Source organism: Bacidia gigantensis, assembly GCF_019456465.1.
Source record: "Bacidia gigantensis strain McMullin 20006 chromosome Unknown contig_233, whole genome shotgun sequence".
Taxonomy (NCBI): Eukaryota; Fungi; Ascomycota; class Lecanoromycetes; order Lecanorales; family Ramalinaceae; genus Bacidia; species Bacidia gigantensis.
In genome coordinates this window covers 285,815-309,017 of record NW_025408599.1, presented here as the reverse complement: position 1 = coordinate 309,017, position 23,203 = coordinate 285,815, and the positions used below count along the sequence as shown (strand labels likewise).

General features: G+C 42.4%; 4 protein-coding genes across 4 annotated transcripts; 1 reads left to right on the top strand and 3 right to left on the bottom strand.

Moving 5' to 3' along the window:
- Positions 1-8,998: 8,998 nt before the first annotated feature.
- KY384_004673 (uncharacterized protein) lies at positions 8,999-9,703 on the bottom strand (the record flags this gene model as incomplete). Its single annotated transcript, XM_044813178.1, has 1 exon — positions 8,999-9,703. One exon carries the CDS (start codon positions 9,701-9,703, stop codon positions 8,999-9,001), a length of 705 nt encoding a protein of 234 aa, XP_044669918.1.
- A 3,863-nt stretch (positions 9,704-13,566) lies between these two features.
- On the bottom strand, positions 13,567-15,066 carry KY384_004672 (uncharacterized protein; the record flags this gene model as incomplete). The annotated part of the gene is made up of 2 exons (XM_044813177.1): positions 13,567-13,778; positions 13,863-15,066. 2 exons carry the CDS (start codon positions 15,064-15,066, stop codon positions 13,567-13,569), a joined length of 1,416 nt encoding a protein of 471 aa, XP_044669917.1.
- A 1,290-nt stretch (positions 15,067-16,356) lies between these two features.
- On the bottom strand, positions 16,357-17,307 carry KY384_004671 (uncharacterized protein; the record flags this gene model as incomplete). The annotated part of the gene is made up of 2 exons (XM_044813176.1): positions 16,357-17,218; positions 17,270-17,307. 2 exons carry the CDS (start codon positions 17,305-17,307, stop codon positions 16,357-16,359), a joined length of 900 nt encoding a protein of 299 aa, XP_044669916.1.
- Positions 17,308-22,015: 4,708 nt separating this feature from the next.
- Positions 22,016-22,947, top strand: KY384_004670 (uncharacterized protein; the record flags this gene model as incomplete). The annotated part of the gene is made up of 2 exons (XM_044813175.1): positions 22,016-22,213; positions 22,264-22,947. 2 exons carry the CDS (start codon positions 22,016-22,018, stop codon positions 22,945-22,947), a joined length of 882 nt encoding a protein of 293 aa, XP_044669915.1.
- Positions 22,948-23,203: the final 256 nt, after the last annotated feature.

Here is a 23,203-nt window from a genome sequence, read left to right as displayed (position 1 = left end):
AATTTACTAAGTTTATTAATAGCTATTATATAATTAAAATTAAATATAGATAAAAAATTTTAATACTTATAATTTTATATTACTTAAAACCTTTATAGTCTTTATTTTTATAAAGTTTATATATAATATTTATACTTAAGCTTTTATAGTAATAATACTATAGACTTAGGTCTAACTTTAGTTACTAAATTTTATAAAAATATTAATTATATAGAAAAAATAATAGTTCTATATAAGTTAATATTTAGCTATTCTTTTAAATTAGTATAATTACTTAAAAAGGGCATTAGTATACTATTAAAAGGTAGCTATAATAAACTATTAAAGGGTATAGATTATATTAAAGTAAATATAATAAATAGAGGTAAAAAGTAGATATAATAATAATTTTAGATTCTTATAATAAAATAATTATAAAAAAAAAAGAGACTTAAAGCTATAGAATTTTATTTATTTAAAAAGAAAAATAAATTCTAAGACTTAGAGTAATTAAAAGCTAAATAAAAGCTAAAAAAAAGTTAAAAATAAAGTAATTAACTTTTATTTCTATTAGGCAATATTATAATTTTAAGGTATATTAGTATAAACAATATAATATTTATATTTACTTTTAATATACTATATATTTACTACTTTAATATCGCTAAAGACTTTACTTTACTATTTAATTATATAGCGATTATAATACAAAATATACTATTAAAATATAAAGTCTAGTAGCCTAGCTATTATACTAGTACCTAAGCTATAGATAGTTATTAATAATACTATATTTAAAGTATTTAAAAATAAAGTAATATATAGCTTTATCCCTTCTTTTTTCTTAGAGGGTTTTAAAGATTTTTAATACAGTATAATTAAAGAATATAAATAGTCTAAATCTAGATATAAAAGCTATATATCTAGGCTTAAAAGCTATATCATATTTATGTATATAGAATAAGAAAATGCTTTTATAGTATACCTTACTATACTTATTTATATAAATTAATATATAAATATAAAATTCTAAGTAATAGTTTACTATTAAAAGAATAGTAAAGCCCTAGTAGAACGCTAAAAATAATACTTTTTAAAGGGGAGGTTACTATTATATTATAGTTTATTATATATATAGAAGTGTAAATTAGTAATCTAGCTTGCTAAAAAGTAGGGAAAACATTTTAAAGCTTACTATTAAAAGTAGAGGATCTTATATTAAATAATAAGGATTTTTACCTTTTTTTAGTAGGAGTTAGTTTTTCCTTTATAGTTTTTCTAAAATATCTATGAAATTAGATGCCTATTAGAAACCTATTAGAATCTAATAGGAGCCTTTTTTATATATATTTCTAATACTATTCTATACTATATATCTAAGTCTTAATAATATTATTAAAAATATTTTTAATATTTTTAAGTTTTTTACTTATATAAATTCCTACTTTAAGCTAGCTTTTTAAATATTCTAAGTATTTAAATATCTCTAGATTAATATAGTTCTTAATAAAAATAGTTATCTATTTTAATAATAAGAATATCTATTCTACTTTAGCTAGTATAATAGGTATTAATAATATATTAATTACTATCTTATATAATAAAAAATAGTAACTTTATATAGTAATTAAATATTACTATTTAAAAGTTAAAACTAATTTAAAAGTCTTTTTTAGTTTTTTAAAATAGTATTATAATTTATTTTTATTTTTATTAGTCTAGATAGCTTATTTATTTTTTTAAAAAAAATAATTAATTATAACTTTTTTTTAAAATATTTTATTTATAATACTTATGTTTTTTTAGTATTTAGTATTCTATATTATATAAAGGGTTTTTAGTAACTCCTTTTTATTATAATCTTCTTATAAATTAAGTAGCTTAATTTTTTAGCTAAGGTTAAATATATAAGTAATAATATAAATTAGTATTTTTAACGTAAGGTTCTAATATTTAAATAATTTAATATAATTAATATTAATTATAGCTATTAAATAATTATTATTAATAATTTATTTACTACTACTTTATAATACTTAAAAAAAGAATATATAAAGTAATATATTTTTAATAATAATATCTTAGCTTTTTATTACTTTAGTTATATTATAAAAGTTCTTAAAAAATAAATAAATTAATTTAAGATTTAACTAATTAATAGAAGTAAATATATTTTTTTTAAAAACTTTATTATTAATAAAAAATTTAATAATTATATTTTTAATATAATATAGTAATTAATTAATTATTATATACTAGGAATTTTAATATATTTTATTATCCTTTTTTAGATAAATATTATTATTATATATTTTAAATTTTTATAAATATTAAGGTAAAAAAGTAATTAAAATAATAATATTATAAAGTTTACTAAAAAGACTTAATCTCTTCTAAGTTTATAGTTTTAAATTCGTTAGAACTTTTATTAAATTATTAAGTTTTAAATACTTAGTATTTTTACTTATTAGCTTAAATAGAAAAGCTTAGACTAATAAATTAATAATATATATAATATACTAAAGATAATACTATTTAAAAAAAATATTATTTATAATTAAGATCTTTTATATTATTAGCTATAATTTAAACTATTACATTATTATTATTTCTATTATTTAATATAAAGTATTTAAGTTAATTTAAAATTTAAAATTTATTAAGGAGTTAAAGGATTATACTTTTAATATTTATATTAATATAAATACTTTATAGTTCTTTTAAGTTAAGTAAAATTATATAGTACTTTAAGTCTTTGTTAGTAAAGTAAGCTATTACTACTTATAGACTATAATTTCTTAGTAATATCTATTTATTAGTTAAAATATAAATATTAGATATAGCTTTTAAAAAGAGTATCCTAATATTCTTTAAGCTTATTATATAAAGTAATTTAATTTATACTCTTATAATATTATAACTATAGGTAAGGGTACCCTTATTAGTAGGATTTAAATATTTTATAAATAATTAGAAAATATTATTTTAATTTAGTTAAATTTAATATCGCTAAGAATAATCTAGTTTAAATAAAGGAATTTAAATATATACTAATTAATAGTAACTTTAAAGAATTTTTCTTAATTTTAAAAAGTATTAATATTAATAACTTTACTAGCAAAAGCTAATATAGCTATAATATTTTTATCTTATTTATATTTTTACTTAATTACTTTTAAAAGTTTTTAGTATTAATATTAATATTATATATTTAAAGTAAATAATTATATAGATTAATAGTTTTTAAATCAACTTTATATATAGAATTATAACTATTATAATTATATTTATAGATTCTTTTCCATTTTATACCTTTAATTTTATAATATAAATAAATATTTAAAATTTTTATATAAGCTAAATAAACTTTATACCTCTTAATAATAAATATAAAATCTTATAAATTAAATTTTATTAAAAAGAATAGTAACTTTAAGCTTATAAACTATAAAAATTTTTATTAAAATAAGAAATTTAGCTCCTTATTATTATATTATAATTCTTTTTCTATTATAGCTTTTATTAGTTAATATAGCTAGCTTTAATATCTAAGAAAAATTAATATTATTATAAAAAGTATTTAAAGATACTATATATTATTTACTAGTATATAAAGGAATAAGAAAGTAAATTAAGTAACTTAGGTTTAATATAATTATTTTAGTTATATTTAAATTATAAGTTTTCTTTTAATAAACCTATATATATATTTTACTATATTACTTTATTCTATAGTCTATAATACTTAAAAAGTTAATAGTATATTTAATAAGCTTTTATTATTATTTATTATTTTTATATTATTAGTTTAAAAAAGGATTTAATAGAATATAGTTTATAAGAATTTTTTCTTTTAACTATTACTTTATTATAAGAGGTTAGCTCCTAAAGTTTTAGCTAATTAAATTATTTTTTTAATAGTAAAAATATTTAAAGATTATTATATTTATAATTTTTATTATTATATTTATAATTTTTATTATTACTATTAAAACTAATAATTTAATTAATAATTCTGGAATTAAAAACCAAACTAACTATTAAAAGCTTAAAGTCTAAACCGACTAGTAAGAGACCTAAAACTAACAATTATAACTAATAGTTCCTTAACAATCGGTTAACCGTTGCCAACACTGGTCAAGATATACGTCCGGGAAGTTAAGTTGGGGCTTGCGCGGGGCTCTTCCTGTGCTGCTCAGGTGAAGAGATAGATAAATCCTGAGCTCATGGCATTTGTCGATCTCGAGACCTGCGTGCAGAGTCGTTCCATTTGGACTTCCTCCATTGCTCGGCGCTGGTATGGCAAGACCTCCACCATACCTGTTCGGCTTTCAATTTCATTGAATATACTTATTAATCGCACAAGTCCTAGTCTCTGATACCATGACTCATTGTCTTAAGCTCTCAATCACGACTAAAATATCGGAACGGGAATTCGAAGTAGCTACATGAAAATGACCAACGCTGGAAAAAGGAGACATGCGCTGCCATTTGTGCGGATAGCATTGTTGCGTTCCACTTCAGTTCTCTATATCTTGCCGCATTCTTCGGCCAGTGGTATACCTAAATCGGACGCGATGAGGACGAAATAACACAGTTGCGAAGTGTCCCAGAATACTTTCTCTTCAGCTTTACGCAGTCTGCGCACTGCCGCAGAACGGTGCTCAACATACCAGGCATAAAACTCTAGCAGATTTGTGAGTTTTCCAATTGTGTTGCTTTACTATTCAACGCAAAATACTTGTCGTTCTGCTTTCTATTCGGTAGCATTCCAAAATTACATTGATGGGGCGCAGTCTCGCCAGGCGATGCCACGTTCGTTCAGCATAGAACCTACTTGTGACTTTGGTTGGATGTATGTTTGCTAAGCACTATATACGCCCCGTGTCTTATTCGTCCGCTTTGCGAATAGAATCACATGTGTGAAGGAACCCTGAATAGTCTCCGCTATTTACTTTGAGGTTTTGTCTCTATCATGGCAGTTCCCATCAGTGGAGAGTCATCTGACATCCCTAACCTAATACGAAGCAGGATGTTCTCACGAGCAATCAAGCGCCTTTGTGAAGGAAGCGTTGCATTGGAATACTTCTGCATTATCGTGACTCCATTGGGACCCATTTTCACCCTGAGCTGCAAATGGCAGCCCACCAGGATCAACGAAAGATGGACAATCAATGAGCTAGGGAATTTTGACCACGTTGAAGCCTGGAGCAACCACACCTGCTTCCTTCATAGATTGAACCCACAGAAAATGCGCATTGCGAGATCACCATCCGTTCTGTTGCAATTTGCAGCTGAATTCGCAAAGCCCACGACATGCAATGGCTTAACGATATACAACCGCTAGACAGACTAGATAATTCCCTATCACTTCTAGAAAGTCGTCAGTCTTATAGCCTCAAGACTTTTACGCGTTGATTTATTAACAACATCACACTAACATCCCTATCCACGTCTCTCTTACCCCTTCTGCACGACCTCCACAGTTTCTCTACCCAGCCCAAACCTACTTATCGAAGACTTCACTCTCGCCTCCGCCCTTTCATCCCCACAATTCAGTGCCCGCGCATCTCTCTAACCCCGGCTTTCCAAACGGATAGCTTCTGATTAGATATCTAGGCAAGGAGCTTTCCACGATCACGCCTGATGCTCAACAACCCTTCTATTGTTGCTAAACCCCCCACTATACTTCTCTCTAGTCTAATACTTATATACTCCCCTGGCCGTCTTGAATTCTTGTCTTCACATCGTTCGGAATGCATTTGCATTTCTTCACCCAGACATCGATGATGTCAAGATCTCTTTAACATTACTATTCTGCACTTCCTCTATGTCTCCTTTGTACTCTTTGACTCTACCTGCCATCGATTAAATCCGCGCTAATCGAGCTTCTTCGTCTTTATTTGCAGCCGAGAGAGAGAGAAAAGCGTTAGCCAAATCCCATGTGAAGACCCGTGATCAGATAAGTACTTAGGATCGATTGGAAGGTGCGAATATTGTAGTTCACGAGGCGCAAAACTTAGGTTTCAGGCGGTTCCCACTGAGAAAACAGCCTGGTCTAGAAGCCTCAGTGAGCGAGGAGGCGGACAGCTCAAGACATACATTGCCACGCTTCTCTTTGATGCATGTCTTGGGCTTTTAGACTCCCCACAACGAGGCCCGAGGAGTAACCGCGTAGCTTTCCGGTGAATCTTCTCTCTTGTAGTAATGAGTTGTACTGCATATCTAGACTGCGCTGCAGTTGCAATTCGAGCAAAGCACGACAAGCCGTGGACTCATACTAGACCGCTTTGATAGTCAAAAGGAAGGATTCGCAGGGAACTGTAAGCCTAGTTTTGATGGAATGTGCTGAGGCTCACGAGAATGATTGCGACCGGCGTGATTTAGCGTTGTAGGGTATTGACCGTGTTGCAAGGATTGAAGGTCAGCGAAGATAAAGGTAGTAGAGAGGAGAGGAAAGGAAAATGTACCGTTTATTAGGTTTAGTAGGTTTACTGTAAACGTATACCTTAAATCTTAAATGTTTCAAAATTAAGATATGAAGTTAGCTAGAACTATAGTCTTAAGTGGAGAGAAAGCCGACTTTATCTATATTAAGAATTTAAAGCCAAGTCTAAGATATTTAAATTAAACTACAAGTTTAGTATTTTAAAGTAAGTATTTTTTTCCTAAATTAGTATTATCTACAACGTAACATAAGGAAAGCTAAAGAGAACGAAGCGAGACATAGTAGAGGAGAAAGATAGATAAAGATAAATAAAATTATTCTTATACAAGTACCTTATTTAGTTTGAACAAAACATCCAGATGTTTAAAAGTACAACTATATAAGCAACAAGAACACTAGACACTACGACTTACTCAAAGAAATGTCTCAATAATACAAGTAACAAAAGAATTAATTCTCATGGGCAGGAAACCCCCTTTTATCGAACAAACATGCTCCCATTTGCCCTCATTCAACAAACCTAGGCGCACATCTTCAAGATCATACAAGTATTCCAAGACTCTTACGCCGTCTTCAGCCTTCCCTTCCTAACGACCCTTCATCCATACAATCTGAAGTCGTCATGCCATTCGTCCCCTCATGCAGTTGCATCGAAGGCCCCACTGCCAGCAATTCAAACATTGCACTCGAAGAATTCTTAGCCACGAGCCATGAGCTGTACCAATACCGCAAACATCCAGAATGACCGAGATGAGCAATGCAATGAGCTCACCGACGGCTGCAACATCAGGAGGAGCATAGACAAGTAGGTAGTGCGCAAGTCCTGCCGCGTGCGAATCCTGATACTCCGAAAGAGATAGAGGAGAAGGAGCTTGAAGCCTCCATACAGCAGAATACACCCTCTTCACTCACTTCCACGCCGATCATCCTGCGACAACTAGATTGTACTTTGGCGTTAATGAGAAATTCATGGTGTCTATCTCTGCACCGACTTAGACTGTTACTTTTCCCATCCGCAAACTGCACCTATTTCAAATCCTTCAGATCCTCGCTCAAAGCGGCCCTCCTAGCAGTAAAGCATCCATAATTCCCCAGCAGCGTTCGAACACGCCGAGGCCAAAGCCAGCACCCACGAACCGAAATCCTCCTACTATCGAGAAGGTTCTTTCTCGACGCTGTCTCGCCTTGCAAAAAGATCCGACGATCCCTATCCTTAACTCAACATCCCCTCCTCAGTCTCTTAAGTACATCCTCTTCGCCACTCTTGCAGGCTCCCACCTTTCTCCTACGAATCAGATGCGTCAGACTCATTTGGCAAGGATCACAACGAATTAAGCGCATCCTTCCTCATTCACTAAGAACAACACCCTCGCCACCCTCACCCCTCCCCCTTTCCCAAGAAGAGCCCACATTTTCCGCCGCGACGGCAGAGAAGGCCTACATTCCAGAAACCGAGAGAGTGAAAAGATACTGTAAACGAGGTTTAGTAAGGTATCCCTTTTTTAATCGAAAAAAAAAGTCTCTAGAGACTTTTTTTTTTCTGAGCACTTTTGGGCCTCTAGGAATACTGGAATACAATGCGGGTTGGACGATTCCTCACTCCAGGGAGAGGCTGGCCTTCGTTGGTCACCAGAGCATTAGTACAAACATGCAGAAAGTTGGTGGGGACGGGGAGGGGTCCTCGACCACATGACTAAGCTTAGAAGAGTGAAAGAAGGAATGATGTGTGATACTAGTGGCCGGGCCGTCTACAGCAGATAGGAAATTTTGGTATTCAGGAGAAAGCGGAGGCGGGAGAGACACTGGCGGCGACGAAGGCAGTGCGTTGGCAAGGATATGGAAGTACTATGGCATGTGCGAGAACGCTGGGATTGCTGTTGTCGGGGCAGGTGCGATAGGAGTGTTGTTTTTGATAGAGCAAGCGGCCGGCGGCTGAGGGAACGGACGGGCGTCTGGAAAAGGAATTCTCTTTCGCGTGGGAGGGAGGGGGGGAGGTAGGCGGTCGCCAAGGCAGTTGATCTGGTAATACTAATTAATGCCAGACACGACCATGGTGTAAGATTGTGGGAATCGCACCATTGTTCCTAATGACTTAATATTGCGTCTCGGTGCGCAGCAGACTCGCGTTTAGCATTAGCTGATAGGGATTAAAATCTCTGGATTTATGTACACAGTTGGACGGATTCGGATAGAGATAAGATATCATTTAACAATGCAAGAAGAACCTCGCACGGGACGTTTAGCGTACTGCGGTGATTTCTGGGAGGTGCATTCTTTTCCTGAACTCATAAATTGAGACACGTATATGCTTGTATACAATAATTGCATAACAATCAAATGGTGGTCGCACAGCCATGATTCTCCTGTCCTTGCAAGTCTAGTTGAATAGCGAGATCACTGCCTTTCGCGTATGGTGAGGTGAATCTGACCCTGTAGAGCAATCACGACTGGATACTGCTCACAGTAAAGCCGACCTTAGGGAGCCACTGCGGTTGCACTTCGCCGTGGTATATCTGACCATCCGTCTCGAGAGTGCGATGCCTGATCCTGCAACTACACTCAATCCGTCCTTCAAGTAGTCTTCGTAGCAGGCGAGGCGTGCCATCTCGCTGTACTTGCTGCCACGCCTGTCTCTATCTTGCCTGGATTTGCAGCTGTCATTGTTATCGTGCCCTGCCTGGCGGCTCCAACCCCGGAGGTTCTCGCAGCTGATGTAGTGGGAGCACGCGGAGCTGCGGTGGGTATTCCGGCCCCTTTACGTCCCGCAATTGTCTGCATGGTTGTCGCCGCCGGATCTGCACTACTCTCATCAGTGGAACCTACAGTCTCCCTGAGCGCTGCGATTGGTGCACGTGGGAACCCGCTCGTATTCTCGCAGGCTATACCCCTTGGGTATGCCCGCGACTTATTCACATCAGTATGTATGTTGGTGACTATGCTATCTGAGGCAAAGTTTAAGCTTGCTATCTGGCTTGTTAACGCCACCTTTTCTGGTCTGGTACGGATATTGCAGAGGCCAACGGGTTTTTGCTCCAACGAAGTCAACGTCGTAGGCAGTGGGCTTCGTGCTCTAGTTTGAGGATACAGACACTCTCTCAGGTGCTTGTACTGCAAGTATAATGACATATCAAGGGTAGCACCGGGCATATGATCTCCGAGCAAGAAGGACTCTGTGCCGGAAGTATCGGAAAGCGTTTCGAATGCCGCAGCTTTCTGCTCAGCGTCTACAAGAGCCGCCTTTACCGTGAGGTAATCTGTCATCAACGCTGCACCCATCGTTACTTCGAAGTTATGCAGACAGTGAATCGCATTTTCCAGTGCGGTAAGATAAGAAAGGCGAAGAACCGTTCCCTTGCGACAGCCGAAGCCCCAGCATCGACGACCAGAGCGAGCGATGCGGCCGTTCAGCAGAATGGCAAGTTAGGGAGTTGACCCGGATATCGAGATATGGCAGGATGAAGGAGGCCAACTGGATCCGCCACTCCCCCAATGCAGGGCAACACCGCCCTCTTCCTCCTACATGAGGCTTGGTGATTGCGACACCAGGTAATATCGACCAGCAAACCATGCAGTCTGTATCATAGAGCCGATGAGAACGGCGATGTTTGATTGGAGGACTCTGTGAGGCCAGCAGAATGCAACATTTCATTGGAGCTTCCAAGGCGAGCAATGCTGCTCATGGCCCAGCCAGGCTGTGTTCTCAAAATACGAAATTGCTCCGAAGAGAGAAAATAAAAACGACATCTTTTGTGGGAATATATTTTAAGGAGACAGAGCGCCTAATTTGTATTGATTAAATTGATACGGATTGATGAGCGAGGCTGACAATCTGTAAGTCCTGCTCATTGTATTACTCCCGTTGGTTTGTAGTCCACCATCAACGCCAAGACTGTGAGACTTTCCATACGACATTGTCACCCTCCCACTATAAAGATCAACTTTATGCTGAATATCTCTAGAGCATATTCGCTCTCTTCACTTTCTGTGCTTCATATCCAATGCTACGTCCGGTGCTGACGATAAAAGTCTCGACTAGACTGATCAGAGAGGGGCGAGGATGTATGACTCCATGCTGTGAGTCCTCGTCGGTGTACAGCAGAGTGATTGCAGTAGATATGGCCAAGATGCTGGGCAGCATGGGTCCAAGGGAGAAATGAAGCCCTGGCAGATGTGATAGGCTGTGTCGTGTCTCGTACCCGGCTGGCGCAAAGCAAAGTCTGCAGAAAATGGCTGAGGATAGGTTGAGGCGGGCCGGGAAGGCCACTGAGCAGGTCGCGGCATCTGTCTTCCATGTTCCGCGTCCCCTCCACCAGGTCGTTACCGGTGAATTCCAGGGTAATGCAAGCAAAGTCTTCGAGTTGTGGTTCAAGTGCAGAATCAAGAAACCACGAGCGTCGGCGAAAGCATTTGTTTTTGAGAGCCTGATGTATTACCAGGTGTATTTTTCGTCTTGCCACGGTAAGTTGCTGGCCAAATGATATCAGGTGTGAACTCCTAGCTCTTGTGAAAGCATGCCCCAGCCCATTACACACCATGAGTATGTCTCTCGTGTTTTTATTTCTTGGTGCAGCTCATACCGTATGACCTCTGCTCAGATTACATCTCGATGGCAGCTCCTCCACGCTTTATGGCCTTGGTGCGCATCTTTAGAGGTTCTTCGTTCCATTGCCGACCGTGCCCTGGCGGTCGCCCGCCCGTCACACATAGAGCTCAATGTGTGGAGCCCGAATCCTATCTATCCAAGCCCCTTATTTGATGGAAATATTCTTCTTCGTACTCGTCGCGCTATTTCATTGCCAGCGTATTTGGCCGGGGAGGGGGGCGGGAGCTTGCCCATCTCCCGCTCATAGCTCTCGCATCTGTCGAAATCGTTCTCGTTAGATCCCCATACGCAATGAAGCCGAGATGTGGATTTGTGGGATCGTGAGGGAGGTGGAGAGGGAGGGAAGGGTTTTCGCGCCTGCGAGGGTTGTTGTAGCAGTATGGAGATTCGAGGTCGAAGGTGTGGAGGAGGCTCTCAAACTAGTGAGAAGGACAACCTGGACCATCGAGCGTCAGTCCATCGGGCGCTGTTATCGTGAACAATGACTGGTGGCAATTGTTGGCAGTAACAACACATCCAAAGCAGCCCAGAGCCGCGACTGAGGTGAAAGCCGTCGGAATTTTGTTTCTCCGATCCGATCATCTTCTTTGCGGGGCATCAATCACAATCTCGTTCTCCTTGACGACCATCAATGCCCAAGCATCGCTACGCTCACACAACCTCCCCTTGACAATGCTATAACCTTCTCGCAATACGCTAACAAGATATGGATAGAAGACGTCGATAAGCAAGGGTGGCAAGAGGAGAATCAGACACAATCGAAGTCATGGCATGAGACCGCAGGCCTCGTCCACTAAAGCTTTTGCTGAGATGTCCCTCAGCATCAACCGGCCGAATAAGCGGAACAAGCTCAACGAATCCTCGGCTAGAGCTGGAGGCTCAGCATCACAGTCCGAGCCGATGCAAAAACTGATATCCCCTCACAAGCCTGCTCCCCTGTCTCGCTTGCGCCAGAAGTCGGGGAAAAGGAAGTGCAGAGGTGGCGTGGCCTGTCTCGACTGAGTCATCCACCACCAAGAATACCTTTGTGTCTTCACGGAGCGCTGCATCCCACGAATGTCACGAGCGCCTCCAATAGAAATGCGTCAGAATCCCCAAGTAAAAAACGAGCTCAAGCCACTCTGAATCAGCCTCTCAATATGTTGTCAATGATGGATACAAGTTAAAAATCAAATTGAAAATGCTACCCTGCAGACGTGATGCCCAGAAAGAGCAAGCCGGTGCTGAAAGCTCGAACCTATGCTACAGAGACTGGCCTTTACCTTGCAAAAGGATGGCAACTTGAGGCACTGAAGCACTGCATTGATAACATTAAGAAGAATACTGCATGCAATCAACCCAACGACGCCAGTGAGCGGCAATGGGGCAGTACTGTCTCAGATCTCCCTCAAGAGCCTCAAAAATGGGCATAGCCTGAGAAGATTGTGGTCCCCGTACTCAATGCTCATGATGTGTACCACGAATAGCTTGTTGGGGATGGTAGGTTGCAGGTCTGTGAATATGATATGTCGAACCGATCTCGCGATTCGTGCTTCATCCCACACTAGAGCAGAAAAGTCATCGTGTCAGCCGCACCTAGAGGCCAATCTCGTCTCATGGCTTATCCACACTTACCGTCCTACCGGACATCCCCTTGCTATTGCTCGATATCTTCTGCTTTTAATACCCTACGCGATTTCAGCTTTCGGTCGCTGCTTGCTTCGAAGTCTTGCAGGTCTTCATCACATCGCTACAGTGGACTTTGCGAGTGGTGCTTCCCTTTACTAGACGACCGTTATCGGATGAGAGGGAGGCGCCTCGGAGTCAGTCCAGACCTGCCATCGGTCTGGTAGCTCAAATGTGAGGAGAGGCTGATTATCCTGCTTTTGTAGAAGCGAGGAGCTATTCTATCAGGGCATTGTCCGTAAGCGAAGTTGATCGTCACTGAATTACTGTTAAGAAAAGGGTTGGCGCCGACCTAAAGGCTTCTTAACATAGCTTCCACGTTTCAAGAGGATTGAAATGTATCAAATGGCCACAGATTTCAACGGTCTCGGTTTGAAGCTCAGACTGGACTGTCAGTAGCTCAGGAGAAGTCTTACGCTGACGCAGCCGTAGTATACACTCTGGACTGCTTGAAACCGATGCTACTTTGGATTTTGTGCTAAGCTTGCTGAGTATTTTCCCTTTGCCTGATTTGGAGAGACTTGGTGCCCCCACGCTGTATGTTTGAGACTTGTTATCGCACGAAATCTGCCTTGCCCTTCAATGTCCCGCTTTTGAGACACATTGGTATGATGACCATTGATCTGACCAACAGAATACCAATGTCCTCACCACGCACCCTTGATACTTGCTAAGTACAAGCTGCCAACCTCTCGAACCTCCATAAGTATGCTTGTATAGTATATCATCCATCATTTCAGATCTGTCTCTATGCCCACGACACTTTTTCGATTGTTTTACGGCTGCAATATATGCCCCCCGCCGAACTCATCCCCGAATTCACGATAGCTCGCCACGCATCTTCCGAGATGTCTCCAGTCCCACCAAAAGCTTACTCCTCGTCCCCAAGATCGCTGGTCTGTAGCGCAGCCAAGTCCTGAATGACTTCAGCTGACAGGTTTCCACGTCGACAGTAGTCCTCCAACGCATCTGGCCCCAGAATATCCACAACCTTCTTAATCGCCGGCAATTTACCCGCAAGGCTCATCAAGAACTGCAGCTCAAACTCCGTAAACTTAGAGGTGATATGGAAAGTCGGAATACCTGCAACGAGCCGAAGTCAGCCACACACACATCAAAAGAAAAAATTCACCAGGGCATATATCTAGTGGATACCTGGGGGCATACCTGCAGTAAAAAACACAATCACAACCCCCGGCCCCCCAAAAGCCTCAACGACCTTCTTCCATCTCACTCCCGCCCGACAAGCGCGCTCATATCTCTCCCCAGCCCTCCTCGCCTTCTGCTTCGAAAGCGGATATTTCAGCTCCGCCGTCTTGCCAATGAGCGAACCGTCCTCTTTCACGGCATCATGGAGTTTGATCTGCGCAAAGGCTTTGTGCAGCTTGAGATCGTCTTCGTCTGCCTCGATGTGATCGAGTGCTTCGACTATATCGATGAGGTTGGACATGGTCCATGTCGCTGGCATATTGGGATTGGGGCGGGAATACTTGAGGAGGGCGACGCGCTCGGAGAGGTAGGTAAGTACTGCGGAGCCTTTTCGCTGCGACATTAGTGCTCTGCAGAGTTGGAACACTTTGTCAAGGGGCATTTGTTGGGCTGGGGCGTTGTGCAGTTTTCGCCATGCTGTCGAGGTGACTGCTACGATCGTGGGGTCATTTCGAAGGAGTCCGAGTTCAACGTGCTGTGCTTCTGTCAAATGACGGACTAGTATGAATTGCGAACACGGGTTGTCGGTATATCCAGACGGCGGATGCCCTTCGCCATTGTCAGATTCGTTGTCATCCTCCATATTCTGTGCTTTAACGTTGTGGTCGAAGCTCGCATTCGCAGAATATTCAGGGTGATGATTTCGCGGGCTTGAAGCCTCATTGAAGCCGCAGTCAGCGGGCTCTAGAGAATCGCTGCTCTCGTAGCCAATCAATAAGGCCTCTTCTTTTTCCTTCAAGCTCTGATGCTGTTCCGTTAAATTCTTTGGTGTTTCTTTTTCAGTTTTCTCAGTTGACATGATGTTGCTCACTCGCGTATGCTTGACTATCTGAGGCCGTTCGATTCCTTCAATAGCAGCTGCCTTCCTTTTAGTGAAAGGGCATGGTAGCATTTCGTTTCGCTTTGCTTTATTTTTCGCCACAGTTGCTTCCCGTCTGGCTTGTTTGGCTGCTCGTTCCTGTGCTTTGGCCTCTGCGGAGGCCCGTAATGCGTCGTTTAGAATTGGTTGCATTACTTGAGGCTGTTCGCGAGCACCTGTGAGGATGGCGTCTTTCCATTCGTGTGTCCTGATCACGCAGAGTCTGCAGGCCTTGGAAGCCTGGAGTAACTCACGCAGGGCGCAAACGGTATTGTTGCAAGTGATGCGTTGTTCAGTTGTCATTTTCATGGTGAGACTGGCCTGGTTTTCACTGGAGATGGCTGGAATGATAATTTCTTGAGTTGGGATGATGATATCTTGAGCTTATCAAAAAGATTGCAAGACTGTGGTAGTCGAACTGGAGACTGATGAGAGTTGACGCGAAGAGAGGATTGTGAGGTTAGCCAAAGTTTTTGTCTTTTGCCACCCCAGAAGTCACTTGCTTAGTGAATCCCCTCGTTCATCCCTAAGCCCAAAATGAGGGCACAAAGAGACACAGCTTTGCATCACGTGTTCTAGTTGGTCATATTTGGGTTGAGCTTGAAAAGGATTATTTCCAAATCTGAATGATAAGCAGAAATAGCAAGAAGTTCAGGGCCTGGTGCGTATAATGATGAGAAGAATGGGAGAATTTGCAGTGAAGTCTTCACTTCTTCTTGCGAGGCCGAAAGAGCTGCGGGGAAAGCAAGGCTTAGAATTGAATATCTGTTGCACGCTACATAAAAAGAGCCTGGGCATGGACTGTGAATGACGAGTCTAACGCACTACTGCTACTTCTCAGCCACTGCAACGTGTATGAATCCTCATTTAGTGAAGATTGGGTCTAGAGGTTCACCGATCTAGGTCTAGCTTGTACGCCGGCGATCTTCTTCCAGTGTATGAAGCAGAGTGAAGCAGAAAATGGGGGGGGAGGAGAATAGCGATTTAAGACTCACGATAAGTTCCAACGAAGCACACCTAGGAAAAGTATTCGTCAGTGATCACACTGACATCTATGCATCACAGCGCACTTTCACTCTCACACCATCGTTAGCAGGCTCGTCTTTTCACTCTTCCTAGCTGAGTCGCATTCCTCAACAATGTGAATTGACGTCAAAGACCCAACATCACAGCCAAATCGTGCTTTTAGAAATCAGAACAGACGACTGTGGTTGGAGCGTGGGGAGTTTCCCAAATGAAACTGGCGTCTTCAGAAATGTAAGGATTGGGATGCGTGTGATGTCAACACGAGTGGCCGTCATTGTCATACTCTATTCTCAGGGCGTGCGCATCGACGTTGTTGGAGGATATTTCGTGGGACTGTCTTGCAAAATCGTTGGGTAGTCTCAAAGCGAGGGAAGAGAAGAATTAGCTTTCAGTATGAGGGTGTACGTTGACTATGATTCTTGCGAAGACCGGAAAATAGATTGAGCTGTCCTTGGCTGGGGAAGAAGAGCTCGAAATCCCAACTCATTCCGTCAATTGCTTAGGCAACAGAAGCAGCGTCAAACGTCAACCCTCATGCCATTGCCAACATGGATATCCATCTTCTCGTCAATAGGACGAAATATCTGCCTTGTAGAGCCTTTTCATAACCATAGCCATGAAGTCATCCAGGAATTCATTCCCATCCTTCTTCACCGTAAAAGCCAGACTTCTAAACTCCTCATTCTTCATCAAGATCTCCATCTGCCAGCTCATATACTCAGCCAGGAGCTGGCGTAGGTCGTCCGGCTTCTCCGGTCGCAATTGCGCCGTGTTCTCATATGCATATCTTAGGAGAGACACAAAGTCCCCGACTCGAGAGCGCTGGAGATGGAATTCGCAAAGGTTGGTATGCAAGCCTTTCAGCGCCCGAGTCTTGAGCCTTGGCACATCCTTCTCCTCTGCGAAGACGTAGAGCTTTGCGTGGGCGAGGAAGACTTCCGTGTAGTCGCATTCGACGTTTGGCTTCTTCTGCGGCACTGTTTGGGGTTCGCGGCTTTCCCAGTAGCGCAGGAATCTTTCGTGGAGGCTGGACCTGGAGAGACCGCTGGGGGTCCATCGCGTATTCTTTGGTTTCTTCTTCTCAGATTTCCCAGAGGCTTTTCTCAAGGATTGATCCCTTGATTCAGATTCTCCATCTACGCTCGCGGCTTCTTGGGCGACTATGGACGCGTTACTGGCATCGCCTTCCTTCTTCTTGCTGACAGGACAGGGCGCGGGGCAGTCGTAAGAGCCAGTATATGCCCATTGACAGAATCTTCTGAAGGTAGCTGCCTCGACACCAGGTAAGGCTGCTTGTCCTTCGTCCTTCTCTTTCATATCGATATTAATGAGGGCATTGAGGGGGGCTGACGTCTGAGCGACAAGTGTCTGGTGCAAGAAGAAAGCTTCATTCTCGACAACGAACTCAAAAGGCGGAGAGCTATATGGCCTGCAAGAAGTCAGCGGAGGATGGCGACATGCCAATAGGAACAGAATTCACAGCTCAACCTCAGTGTCCCGGGATGGCGATCTGTCCATTGTAGATGGAGAGTCCGGCAGCTGTGGAGGAATCTTTAGCAAGAGCCCATGATGAGAATCTGTCCATTACGAATGAGGATGCAAGTAGCCTCACAAGCCCATGTGGTCCGCCAATCAGTCGCTCATGTTGTTCAGCAGGCGCAAAGAGCAGGACGGGGTGACGGAATTATTTCCGCTTTCAATTGCGTCAGCCAAGAAATGATGCCAAGCCTAGGCTCAAGTCTGAAGACGAAGGCCGAACGGAATGGAAGTGCAAGGCGCTGGGGTACATCGTGGGTAATGACTTGCTCGAGAAGGATGGAAGCCGGCCAACGTTTACAATCTTTCATGCCGGTGTTCTTGGCGTCAAAGACCATTCACGCTCTTTGTTCGCTGCGATTCTCTCTCATAGCTGAGATCCAGACCGTCATACTCGAGCGCCCAAGACGCCGCAGGGCTAGGCACCTACAGTGGTCCGATTGTTATCCAGGCCATCTGAGGCAATATCTCATTCTAGGCGGGCTGGCATCTTCGACGGAGGTCTTGTCTCTAAGCACATTCAACTTTGCTGCTTTTTTTCAAGCGGTCCGACAAATGCTGCCATCGCCCTGTGAACCTCAAGACAAGGTCGATGGACTGGCTGACGGGCTGGAAGCCTCGAGGCCGTCGAAAGGATGACGTCAGCTTCAATTTTCCCGAAAATCGCTGTAGAGACCATCGGACGGGACCAGAAGGCTTGCGAGATGGGGACCGAGTTGGTGGCTGAAAGATGGGTCCATCTATTAAGAGGCGTGTTAGGACATGAAATATATCACACAATTCTACTAGACGCGAGAGGGTCAGTCACATCGAGAACCAAGCAATCACTCTATTCACAGGTGCTGGAGTGGCCATAGCGAAGTTCTATGAACGCAAGTGTGCGCGTACGTTACTACGAGGTAATGGAAATCCTTTTCTCAATAAGCATTGAGCTTAATGACTATTTTGCTTACGTGTTAAATTCAACATTTACTTCCATTCTGACCGCACCCGATAATAGAATGTAGTAGCGAAAGTCTCAAATGCTACATCCATTTCAAATGAAATGCATAAGTCCTCTCTGTTTGTCCCTTCCCTTCTTCTAACTTACAATCTCTTGCATACTCTTGCCCTACGAGTTGCATACTAATCCGCTAAACAATATCCTTGCAATGGAAAAGTTTTCCGAGTTCTTAGCTTCTCCAAACCACGCCTTGTTTCCGACACCTGGACAAAGACATTGATTTGATGACCATGTCCTGGGATCCAACCACCGCTTATAGCAATTTCAGTTTGAGTTTCCCGGCAGTATCACGGTCTTGTGAGGTGAGAGTAATAACGACGGGTTTGTTAGCCAATTCAACCGTCATCGTAGATGTTGTGGGTGTCGCTATCTCAGGTTGGGCCACATTCTGCTTGTCAAAGCTTTGAACTTCAAGAGATACCTCCACCTTGATAATCGCGCAGGACTTATCCCCTGTTACCAGCTGGGCTGGAAGATGGTTTGTGGCGACAAGTGGCCTATCGGTATTGCTTGTCGATTCCTTGACGGTAGGGAAACTGTGGTGGATCTCAGCAGACAGCGTATTAGAGACGACGTGGTGACTTACAGTAATTTACTTAGCAGATAGATAGAAGTTTCCACGATCAACGTTACGAAGAACGCCTCCCACGGTGCTTTACGACAGCGAAAGTCCTCAAGTGGAGCGTCTTCCATAATGCTGAAATACCAGCAGTATTCTGCGATGCACCTGGCTACAAGAAAGGCTACGGCGACGTATGTAATACAAAAGCAGACTAATAGGCAAACTATTTTTAGCAACAAAAGTCCAGCTTTCCAGATATTGAAAGGCATCTTGATCGAGAGGGAATGCCTAGCTTTTTCGATGGTCTACCACAAATGGTGCAGGGTTGAGTATGGATTTAGCAGTATTCAATGGAATAAGGCAATGGGTTTTTTAAGCTCATAGCGTACTGACACAACAATGCCTTGTTACGTCTTTTGTGTTGTGCATACGCGTGAGCACAATAACATATAGAAGACACACTAATTAGCGTAGTGTTAAAGGCACGTGAGGTAAAGATCTTACAACAATTGAGATGAATGCGTGTTACCTTAATCTAAACCTCCTAGACGGCCAATTACCCTTACCCTGTCGCCTTAATACCTTACGCCTCCCATCCACTTTCGTCGACTCAGGGGAAGCGCTACATCATATCGCCACAGCAACGATGCGGTCGGCTCTCGAAAAAGTGGTACACATATGTGATCGTATATTTGAAGCAGACCCGAAGCTGGGAGATATGAAGGGTGGGGATGTCTGAAAAGCCTGGCGAACAACAGTTCATAAAATATTTACTGCCAAGTGACCTTCTCTTACCCTCATAATCTGGCGCGGGCCACGAAGACGGCTTTCTATAGACATTAGCGGCTGCGCTGTATGATGGTGAGTCTTCTTCCCGCCTAAATCCGATGAGTGTTTGTGTTTCTTCAATACTAAGCGTAGCATCGCTCAAACCCTTGATTTACAAGCCATGGCTTTAGCTTAGCAGCGATATTTCACCTCGACATTCAGCTCATCTCCGAGACTTGTTTTAACTCTATACTACCCCTTTTGCTTTACCCAGCTTTAGGTTCAGAAACCCCATGAAGTTGAAGTGACCTGCCTTCTTCCCGTTATAAATAACCGCCGTCGACATCTATCTGTCGCTACTCTTTACTATCTATGATCTCCGAACCCATAATTTTGTCATGACAATCTTGGAAGCTAGTTGCATTGGATCTGCGAATTCCAACCCAGTGAGATATTTGCGAGGCTTAGCAATGTAATAGTGGAAGCTTTCGCGTTGCTTGATACCAGCAGCCTTCTATAGGCTGACATGGCTGACAAGACAGCAAGAGGTAACCGCACTAATAAGGCGTCAGGCAGTGATAATGACGATGAAAGGAGTACCCCATCCCATCAGACTATCTCCAAATCTGCCGGTACGGACCTCGTTGTACGCGTTCGGCCGCCCTAAGATTTCGGTCCCAATCAGCGGGTCCTGAACTACACCGTTCTCGCACAGTACCTATCGAGAAAACGTTCTATGTCTGGAGCAAACTCACTATCGACTTTGACCATCGAGACACTCAAATGGCTAAATAAGAACTTTCACCACACGTTTATGGTAAACGTGTCGTGCGTGCAACCCCCCAGTCTTTTCCTGGAGCCTCAGTCTCTCCATGCACGAGCAGAATACGCAGATGGGACTGCTCATGTCTGTAATTACGACTGTCAACCGACGTAGTAGGTAAGAGACCGATTCGGGTTTCCATGGTAGACCCACGCTTGATAGATGCCAAAATCCGTGCCTAGCAACCGATCATGAGGCACTCGCGCTCGCGAATTCTATTTCGGAGAGAGAAATTCTTCGCTCGACACCAAGACTTGTATCTGGCTTCGAAGTCAGTGTCTTAGCAGGGGCTGAGGAATAGTCTCCAAGCCTCATTGCTGCGAATGGCTCATTGAAGCGATAAACGAAAAGGCAGGAGGAAAGATTGAAAATCTGGAGACGAAAGATTGGCGGCTTACATAAGCGATACATTACAACGAACTTGCTTCACCCTGCTTCCCTCCTCCTTGATATGCGATCTAGTACCCCCGATAGTGGGTGGTCTTCCTCGACGAGAAGCTTAAACTGAGCTGAGCTCTCTGATGTCAAGCGGTCGCTCTCGCCCCTCGACTGTTCCGATGAATATCATTCAGCGACGTGGCTTTCATGAAGCGGTCATTACCAGTGATGAGGGCACATCATTGCAACCGCCCATTATGCTATGCTGTCTTTACGATGCTGCCGTCATTAGAGTCCGAAAAATCCAGTCAATGATTACGCTGGGCAGTAAGAGCTACAACAGATAACAAAATACAAAATCCAACTGACAAGTAGTGTAAATGGCTGGATTTTCTATATCATTGTGGGCCTGGAAACTTTTGGCCCCACATTTGGCTTTCTATCGTGAGTCTCAAATTTTCAAATCACCCAGAATTGGCAGACTCAATTGACGAACCCTTCGTTTCTTTGATGGAGTGCGTTCAAGGCAGCAAGGATTGGAAGAAATTAGTACATCTGTATTGCTTAAGCCTTAGGTCATGCGTTGAATTCAGATACTTGAATACACATCCGAACTTTCGCTGTGGGGGTGCAAGTGTTTTCCACACTTCAACCAAGAAGTCCGAACAGCTTTAGGCGAGCGCCGGTAGATGTAGTGCTGCCCAAAGCAGCACTACCACAACGTCTGGGCTCTGAAAGCCCCTCGGAGCGTAACAGATGCCGCGCCACATACCCATACGGCAACCAATGAGATATGAGAAACCTCGTTTTCCTGTGTTGATGCAAGCCAGAGATAGATGTTAACTGAACAACTCCAGCTGATCTAGAATGATCTACTAGAAGCCTCAGGAAAGGCCTGAGAAGGGTGGCACCCCTCCGAATGAGCGTCACAAATCGACATCTAATATGTCTAATTACCAAGGGTGGTCTCTACATCATTTCATCCCTTCTGCCACACCCACTCCCCCATCTCTTGTCAGTCAAAATCCTCGACTGTTATTTGTCCAGATCATCCTGAATCATTGTACTTGCCACATTGACCAAAGTCTCGAGGTCAAACGAGATGACTACCACAGTCCATTCGAAGCACTGGGGGACAGAGCGAATCTCACAACGAATGGACCATTACGTATTCTATCCAAACGAAAGACCTCCACAGCCTCCCCCGCCTGCTGGCGGGCATGAAACAATTAGGGATTCTGTCGAGGCGGAAGTCACAAGCACTTATCCCTACAAGGCTCCGCAAAGTCTAGGCGAAGGTGTCATCATCTACATAATGGAGAACGAGTTCAGCCTCAAACCGGAGTACCTAGACGTAAGTTACATATTTCGCCGATCAATCAGACACAGCCTGATGTCACACAGATTGAGACGACACGCTACGAACGACTTCCAGCTGGAGGCGCTGACCCTTTCTCTAAAGGAGGAGAGCAGAGAGAAGATCCGAGAGAAATGCATGGAACCTTGGTCGCGAATGTAGCTGCGGGCTCCCAAATGGGCGCTGCTCCGAAAGCCCGGGTGGTCGCAGTCTATCGAGCAACCGGGAAGAAGGACGGTCTCAAAACAGCACTTGAGCTGATCATAACCCACTATGACTCACAGCACGAACCTCGACCGTCGGCCATCATCAATGCATCACTTGGCCAAGCGTCGCAGAATATGTACAAAATGCTTGGCTTCAACGCTCTCGAGCAGTCTCTTGAGTGCAGCTCCCTGATTGAGATACTCGTGAAAAAGTACGGGATACTTCTGATTGGGGCCGCGGGAAATGAACAGGTGAGCTGTCTCTCTCCTTTGGGACGTGCTGAGGCGCTGATGTCTTTGGAGCATATCATTACGAAGAGCGATCGTGACGAGGTGACGAAACACATCAAAGCCGAGACGTCCGAGGGGAGGAAATCAGCCCTCCACAAACTCCATGAGTCGAAACTGCTGCTACCAGCTGGTCATCCGCTTGCTTTGAGTGTTGGAGCCCATGACCACAAAGACGATTGCACTAGATTTTATCATGGGACAGGTGAGGTTTTCACTGAACATTACTTTTGCTAAATGCTGACGGTCTTCGCGAAGGTCTTGATATCTATGCTCCCGGTTGCTACGTGCCATACTTCAAAGTCATGAACGGCGTTAAGAAAGTGGTGGATACCTGTAAGCCGAATACCAAAGGAGTTACTTCAATCCAAGGCTCTTCATTTGGTGTGCCCCCTCCTAAGGTTTATTCATCCCTCAAATATCACTGACGAAGGATCTATCTAGCTGCTCCGATAGTCGCGGGCTCCATCGCCTGCCAAATGGCGCAATTGCA